Source organism: Triticum dicoccoides, chromosome 4A (assembly GCF_002162155.2).
Source record: "Triticum dicoccoides isolate Atlit2015 ecotype Zavitan chromosome 4A, WEW_v2.0, whole genome shotgun sequence".
Taxonomy (NCBI): Eukaryota; Viridiplantae; Streptophyta; class Magnoliopsida; order Poales; family Poaceae; genus Triticum; species Triticum dicoccoides.
Window position 1 is genome coordinate 745,906,526 of NC_041386.1, and position 8,792 is coordinate 745,915,317.

The 8,792-nt window shown below is 44.7% G+C and overlaps 1 protein-coding gene across 1 annotated transcript in view; it reads left to right on the forward strand.

Annotated features, from left to right (window-relative positions):
- LOC119284426 (MDIS1-interacting receptor like kinase 2-like) overlaps positions 1–4,137 on the forward strand; it is a 6,628-nt gene extending 2,491 nt beyond the window's left edge. Inside the window, exons 2-5 of the mRNA XM_037563553.1 lie at positions 2,420–2,798; positions 3,462–3,635; positions 3,782–3,871; positions 4,010–4,137. Of these exons, the coding sequence (XP_037419450.1) occupies positions 2,420–2,798; positions 3,462–3,635; positions 3,782–3,871; positions 4,010–4,137 (771 nt within the window). The remainder of the gene's footprint in view (positions 1–2,419; positions 2,799–3,461; positions 3,636–3,781; positions 3,872–4,009) is intronic.
- Positions 4,138–8,792: the final 4,655 nt, after the last annotated feature.

Below are 8,792 nucleotides of genomic sequence, written 5' to 3' on the forward strand. Positions count from 1 at the left end.
CCTCTCCAGTGAGCTCCTCCTCCCTCCTCTCCGGTGAGCTCCTCCCCCTCCCTCCTCTCCGGTGAGCTCCTCCTCCCTCCTCTCCTCCCATCCCCTCATGGTTTCTCCTTCCTCCTCTCCGATGCTCCGGTGAACTCCTCTCCAGCGACCTCCTCCTCCTCCTCTCCGGCGATGTAGGCGAGCGCCTCTCCGGTGACCTCCTCCTCCTCCTCTCCGGCGAACTCCTCTCCGGCAAAAGACCACGGCAAAAGAACGTACAAGATCCAAAAACAGGAACACAATTTGAAATAATGTCGTGCCAAAAAACAAGCAAAAAAAACGAGCAAAAAATGGGCAAAAAATCACGATCCAGATCTAGATTCAAAATGGCGCATCACTAATGGCGCATCACTAAACAGTGCGCCATTAGTATGCCGAAGTTACTAATGGCGCATCCCGTTGTCGTGCGCCATTAGTATGCCAAAGCACCTGGGTATACATGGCCCCTGGGAGGCATACTAATGGCGCACCGTGGCCTATACTAATGGCGCACCAGTGGTGCGCCATTAGTATACCAGATACTAATGGCGCACCAGTGGTGCGCCATTAGTAAAAATTACTAATGGCGTGCTAGTAATGGCGCATCAGTGATGTGCCATTAATGGCCAAATTAGGTGCACCATTAGTAGCGGTTTTTCTAGTAGTGATACTCTCGGGTTCCATCCCTAATAGCCTTGGAAATTTGACAAAACTCACTTCCTTGTACCTTGGCGAAAACCAACTTTCTGGGAGTATTCCACTAGAACTAGGTAGGTTGTTGAGCTTAGAGTGTCTGCATCTTAGAAATAACACACTGATAGGTTCCATCCCAAATAGCCTCGGCAATTTGACAAGATTCACTACCTTGTACCTCTTCCAGAATCAGCTTTCCTGGAAAATCACACGAGAACTAGGCTATGCTGTGAACTTAGAAAACTTGGGTTTTAATGAAAACAAACTAACATGTTTCATCCCAGACAGCCTAGACAATTTTACAAAACTTTCTAACTTGAACCTTGGCCAGAACCAGCTTTCTGGGCAAATTCCACGAGAATTAGGTTTGCTTGTTGAACTTGAAGTACTTGCAGCTTAACAACAACAAACTAATAGGTTCCATCCCAAATAACCTAGGCAATCTGACAAAACTCACTAGCTTGTATATTCCCGATAACCAGATTTCTTGTGACATTTCTCGAGAATTAGGTTATTTGGTCAACTTAGAATACTTGAATCTTAGCAACAACACACTATCAGGTTTAATGCCAAACAACCTACGTAATTTGACAAAACTTACTACCTTGTACCTTTTCCAAATCAAATTTCCGGAAAATTTCCGCACGAACTAGGTTACCGGGTGAACTTAGAAAAATTGTCCCTTAATGAAAACACACTAACAGGTTCCATCCCAATCAGCCTATGCAATTTGACAAAACTTACTTTCTTGTACCTTCGAGGAAACCAACTTTCTGGGAGAATTCCACAAGAACTAGGCTGGCTGTTGAACTTAGAATACTTGCAGCTTAGCAACAACACACTCACAAGTTCCATCCCAAACAACCTATGCAATTTGACCAGACTCACTACTTTGTACCTTTACCAAAATCAACTTTCTGGAAAAGTTCCTTGTGAACTAGGTGATGTGGTGAACTTAGAAAGCTTGGATCTTAGTGAAAACACACTAACTGGTTCCATCCTAAATATCCTAGGCAATTTGAAAAAACTCACTACCCTATTCCTTTACAATAACCAACTTCCTCACCACATTCCTTGGGAACTAGGTTACTTAGTAAACTTAGAAAACTTGGCCCTGGATGAAAATATGCTCTCAGGTTTCATCATAAATAGCTTAGGGAATTTGACAAAACTCACTACCTTTAGAATTTTCCAGAACCAACTTTCCGGATCTATTCCCCAAGAAATTGCCAGGTTAATGAGCCTAGTTATATTGGATCTCACTTTTAACAGCCTCTCTGGTGCTTTGCCATATGGGCTTTGTGCGGGAGGTCAACTAAAACATTTGTCCGTTGCTGACAACAAATTGGTTGGACCCTTGCCGTCAAGCTTGCTCAGTTGTACAAGCCTTGTCAGGGTTCGACTTGAAAGAAATAACCTGGAAGGAGATATCACCAAGATGGGAGCTCATCCAAATCTTGTCTATATTGATATTAGTTCAAATGAACTATTTGGTACAATGTCTCATCATTGGGGTGAGTGCTACAAACTTACCATGTTGCGTGCATCAAACAACAACATAGCCGGAGTAATACCATCAAGCATTGGGATATTACCCCGTTTGGGTATACTTGATATTTCATTAAATAAGCTTGAAGGACCGATTCCTCCAGAAATTGGCAACGTAACCACGTTGTTCAATTTGACCCTTTCTGGCAACTTTCTCCAGGGAAATATGCCACGGGAAATTGGATCACTGAGCAATCTGGAATATCTAGATTTATCATCAAACAACCTAATTGGACATATACCAGGATCAATTCAACATTGCATGAAGCTTCGCTTCCTAAAGTTGAGCCATAATTACCTTAGTGGTACTATTCCTACCGAACTAGAGATGTTGGTATACCTACAAAATTTGGATCTCAGTGACAATTCAATTGATGGTGCTATTCCAAGTATGTTAAGTGGCCTGAATATGCTTGAAGCTTTGAATCTTTCTCACAATGCACTGAACGGCAGCATTCACCCATCATTTCAGAGCATGGTCAGGCTCTTACCAATGGATTTGTCATACAACAAATTAGAAGGGTCAGTGCCACATAAAGGCTTTTTGAAGAAGCTCCAATCAAATGGTTCTGGAATAATAAGAAATTGCGTGGTGTCGTGAAAGGTTTGCCCCCTTGTGATCTTATTCAAAGTGGTGCACAAGGAAAAAGTTCTAGAGCTATTTTACTAGCTATTATACCTGGTGTTCTATCTTTTTTGTTTGTCACTACACTACTAACATGGCAATGCAAAAAGAAGAAACCCAAGGCAGAAACTGCAGGCGAAGAACAACAAACCAAGATGTTCGCTATCTGGAACTTTGACGGGGAAGATGTGTACAAGAAAATTGATGCCACCAACAATTTCAGAAGCGTTCACTGCATTGGATCCGGAGGAACTGGATCTGTCTATAGAGCTCAGTTCCCATCAGGTGAATTGTTTACTGTAAAAAAGGTCCATATGATGGAAGATGATCAGCAATTTAACCGTGAAATATAAGCATTGATGCATATTCGACATCGCAACATTGCGAAGTTATTTGGTTACTGCTCTGCAACTCAGGGAAGATTTCTTGTTTATGAATACATGGATAGAGGGAGCTTAGCAGCATATTTGAAGGGCAAGGAAACTGCAGTTGAATTGGACTGGATGAGGAGGTTAAATATTGTTAGAGGTGTTGCTCATGGTTTGTCTTACATGCATCACGACTGCTTCGCACCAAGTCCACCGAGATATTACAAGTGGCAACATTTTGCTTGACTTGGAATTTAAGGCATGCATCTCGGATTTCGGTATAGCGAAAATACATGATGTAGACGCATCAAACTGCACGATCTGGCCGGGACAAAAGGATATCTTTTTTTTGCGAGAAGGGACAAAAGGACATCTTGCCCCAGGTAAAATCATATATCTATGTTGGTTAAATAAATAATCTTATTATATTTTTTAAAACCATGCTAGTTTTTCTCTTGTGTATACAATCTACATTACTGAACAACAGATGGCTATCAAAATTAACTCTCCAATGTTGATGTTTCTTCAGAGCTTGCATACACAACTAGGGTGACAGAGAAGTGCGATGTTTATAGCTTTGGCGTGCTCGTTCTAGAGCTGTTCATGGGACATCATCCAGGCGATTTCCTTTCGTCCATGGAAAACTAGAAAAAGAGTACATTACTTGAGAATTTGCTGGACACCCGGCTCCCACGCCCTGAAGCGGAGATCACAAGTGAGATATTTCAAGTGGTCGCCATCGTTGTTCGGTGCATAGAGCCTGATCCATCACGTCGTCCGACGATGCAGGAAATAATCAAGGTGCTCTCAACAGTTGAACGATCACCTGCTAATAATCTTGATTATCTCCACACTGGCATTGTCATCCCCGCCTCCTGGTCCTGAATGTTCGTTTAGTTAGCACCTTGTTACTCAAAGGTGTCCGAAACACCTCATGCCCTGTACTGTAGTTTGTTTTGTGCAATACCTCATGCCCTGTACTAGTAGCATCATTGCCAACTTGTGGTTGTTGGCAATTTGCGACATATAAGTAAATATTTGTGCAGCAGAGAGAGCTCTCTGCTATTTCTTCAAAACATTGATAATTAATCCTTTTTGCATCCTCTCGCAAACGTATCCTTTTTGGGCCTTGTGACCATTACAAGATGCTCAGGCCTTCAGCTGTTACCTGTCACTTGGGGCTGCAACAAGATCTTCCGGCCGCCTTTCAACAAGAACAAGAATATGATGGGTACAATGAAGCACCATTTCAGATGGTTTTGGGAAAAACAAAATTGAAAATAATGCATATATTTTGTATTTCTATGTGTCTGAAACATTAGATTCTAGCTAGAAGATATATACAAGTAGTGCAGATCATTTCTTTTACAGGCTCGGCTTCTGATTTCAGAAGCAGGGTCAGACACTAGAAAGATGTCAAAGATAAGGTCCTCAATTTTAAATCCAACTTTTTGGTCTAGTAATGATATGATCCATGTCAGACCAGAAAGATATGCTACTATTAACATGACGACATATGAGAAATGTATGTCTATATACGTACGATGAAGGTATTAATAAGGTGGTTTCCAAGGAAGGCGCACATGACATAGAGTAGAAATGTAAAATAGTTCTCATGATGATAATTACCCTTTTCTTTCTCTCAACGTTTAGAAATGCGCAGACTTGCCGAAAAAAAGGAAGTTGTGGAACAGAGATTAATTAAGCAACTAAACCCTAAACATCCTGGTGCACCGGTGTTATTGGTGCTACCGGTGCACCAATCGCCCATTGCACATTCAAAAATGTTTAAAAAAATTCAGAAAAAAATTAGTGCATTTGACACAACATCAATATGTGTTGTCAGAAAAATTCAAATCAAAATTTGAAACATTGCTCCAGATACAAAAGTGAAATTTTTTACACTGAATAGTATATAACACAAATTGGGCTTCAGTTGTAGCCCATTAGCACATTAGCTGAATATCACTTCCAAATTTTTCCAAACATCACTAGTAGGAAAAGACCTACTAGTGGCGCACCAGTTTTGGCTACTAATGGCGCACTACTGGTGCGCCACTAGTACCACGCCACTAGTATTAAATACTAATGGTGCACCACGCCGTGTGCCATTAGTATAGAACAACATGCGCCATTAGTATGCCTCCCAGGGGACCATATTTACCCATGTGCTTTGGCCTACTAATGGCGCACTTTGGGGTGATGCGCCTTTAGTATCCTTTCTACAGTGCGCCATTAGAGTGCTGAGTGGTGCGCCATTAGTATGAATATTAGGGATTATTTTTTTCTTTTCTGTTATTTGCACAGGTTACAAAATATATTATTGGACAGAATATAGCCAGCACCACACAGCAACAGCAGATTCATCGAATACAATAGAAGATTAGTCTCCGAATACAATTCATCATATTAGTCTCCGAATTCAAAAGACCGAACAAAGATAGAACATTACAAGTCTCGAGACCGCGAGTAGCGAGTTTTTCTTCACATTACAAGTCGATATCGATCATCTAAACTACCATCACATAGAAGAGAGCTGCGGTCATCACGATGAGCATCATCGCGATGAAACTGGTCTTCATCCGGTTCCTCCAACGCTCCCTCCTCTCTCCCGCTAGATAGCGCGCGTATCCAGATTTCGCCTCCGCCCTAGTGGTGTACCATTTGTAACTGTTACAGCTGAAACGGTGAACCTGTCTCCGACACTCCTCCCAGTCGTCGTAGACTCCGGGAACCTTACCCTTGTACACGACATACGACGGCATCTCTCTGCACAAGCCAAACAACAGACAATACATAAGCAATATATAAGTATGCAACAAAAGGATAGGAAGAGAAAAGCAAGACATTAATAGCACGATTCATGGTCCTACTAATAAATAGCATCGATTACATCTAAGTTGAACGACTGTCCAAACCAAAGAGACATACAAGTTCATTAAAGTTTAATTACAACATGAGCTAATCAACGTTTCAGAACTACAAATAGCATCACTACTTTCGACTCGACTCATGGGACCGGAGCGTGGATGAAGTCGTCGTCTTTCGTGATGGTCATGAAGTCGCGGTCGTTGTCAGCCTGCATTTGTAGCATTGTGTCTATCTCACTGTTGGACGGTTGATATCTGAGGTAGAATTGCCCCGAGGTACGAAGGACATCTTGATGGATGATTTCTGCAAACTCCGACTGGATGCGAAAGAATTCTTGTCAGAGGTCCGCGTCCTGGATTATCGCCAAGCTTGCGGCCCAATCTTTGAGATTATTTGGTAGCATAAGGTGATTATGGTCCCGTACGATCACCCGCATGTGATGGAGGGTGTAGTAGGCATCCTTCTGACCGCCAGGCGGCTGCTTGACGCAGGGGAACGTCGTATTGTGGGTGAACACATGCTTGCCGTACCTACGAACTGGCCTCTTAAAGGTGCCTCCAGATGTGGCGTAGCCGGGGAGAGCATCATCAAGAACTTTCTTGATATTTGTGTAGTCTATCTTGGAGTCATGGTCCGGGTCGAAATACGTGGCCATGGATGAGTGTGCAATGTGTGTCACTGCACAGAACACGGAATGTTAGAAAAAAAAAGAACGATCAAAATCTAAGAAATCATATGTTACGGGGTGGTTAGGGGATGACTTACTCGGGAAAGTAAGGCACGAGGAAGTTATCCTTATCTGGGTTTGCCAGAATGACACCTTCGAGGCGTGAACTCGCGACTTGCCGGTCCCCAACGCTGCCCAAGATCTTGGCACGCATGTAGAAGGGGTCGACTATCCTGATGTCCGGGATCTTGTCTCTAATGATCCGCATCTCCATACTCAGCGAAAATAGCCGAACGAAGGTGTAGTACAGCCGATGAAGGTTAAACATAGCAAAGATGTCATCAAACTGCAGGACGATCCTACCCCCGATGGCGCTATCCATAAAGCCCTTGCCCTCTGGCACCTTGGCCACGAAAACCGGGTATGCCATATCATTCTGGGAGAGACGCCGCTTCTCCAAAGAAAGAACAATGTCATGCAGACTCCGCATAGCACCGGTTGCAGCATTGAGCATATTTGTCGGTAGCATCGCCCTACCCGCCACATGCACCCTCCTCGAGATATCCTTAGGTGAAGGTGGCCCGTCCTGAGCACGGATCGTACTCGGTGCCGGCTGGCTCGCACCGGCGCCCTTGTTAGTCTTTCGTTTCTGTCCCTTCTTCTTGATTTGCTGTAATGGGATTGAGTTCTGCTCACAGACCGCCTTCTTGAGCGTGTTGGGGCTGATAATATATCGCACCTCAGCTATCTGAGGCTCGGTGAAGGCGGCAGCTGGAGGCGTCTCCTGAAAACTGAACGTCAGACGACGCCTGTTGCAATTGGGTTTCTCTGCCGTACCAGCTAGATCGCGGTCGTCTTGGTTGGGTTCTTGAGAAGGAGGCCTACAGAACTCGTCACCGTACTCGTGTTCGGCAAAGTACTTATCGACGTTGGTAAATGTACCGTCGTCGTTGTCATCGCCGTCCGAATCCTGTGCCATATGCATGTCCGGATCCTGTGCCATAGGGATGTCCGGTAGCGTTGCGGCGTTCTTGCCATGGCTTGGCGCCGGCACGACTGGCGGTCTTGTCTGTGGGGTGGTGTCCCCGCCCCCAAACAAATCTGGCTCTTCGGCCAAAGCAAGGGCCAGCTTACGCAGGCGCTGAGGGTCATCACATCATCTTCGTTGGCCCCAGCGGGTCGAAGCGGAGGTAACAACTCGTCGCAGCCTGGCAGCACCCGAACCAGTTCAACCCTATACAAGGTGGGTGGCATCGGACAAGCAAATAGATACCTAAAATCCACTAGTATTGCCTCTAAAAAAGCCTAACTGAATTTTTTAGTAACTGTACCTAAATGAATTTTTCTGTAACAGTCGTGCCCCTATTTTTCTGTAAAATAGCCTAAAATCCACTAGTATTGCTTCTAAAAAAGCCTTAAAAGTCCACTATTATTGACAATCAAAATATGATCTGAACTGTAAGGAGTTAACTGAAATTCACTAGTATTGCCTCTAAAAAAGCCTAAAGTCCACTATTATCTACTTTAGGCACAATCATACACAATTCTGACTGTACTGTAACAATTGTACTCCATCAAAATGTTGAAATTTTGACATTCGGAGGGTCACCTGCGTGGTGGTGCCATGCACATCGGTTGTTGAGCTTGCGCGGTGTGGTGAGCTCGCCGGAGATGGACGGGCCCTACACAGCGGTCGAGACTCAGAGCAGAGGTTGAGGGCAAGAGGAAGAAGAAGAAGAAGCAAGTGGAGGGAAGGGGCTCACCTGCAGTCGAGGGCGTACACGGCGCCAGCCGGCCGCCTTGGACCTGGAGGAAGCGCGGTCGTGCCGGATCCCTAGGGCTCGGGGCCGGCACAAGACCACGCCGCAACAGAGCAGAGCAGCGTGCGGACGGCGGCATCACGTGGCCTGGCTGAGCTGAGGTAGAGGCGGTCGTCGTCTCCTCCTCGTCGTCGTCCTCCTCCTGGTCCTCCTCCTCCGGCTTGGGGCGCGGGGGCACGGGG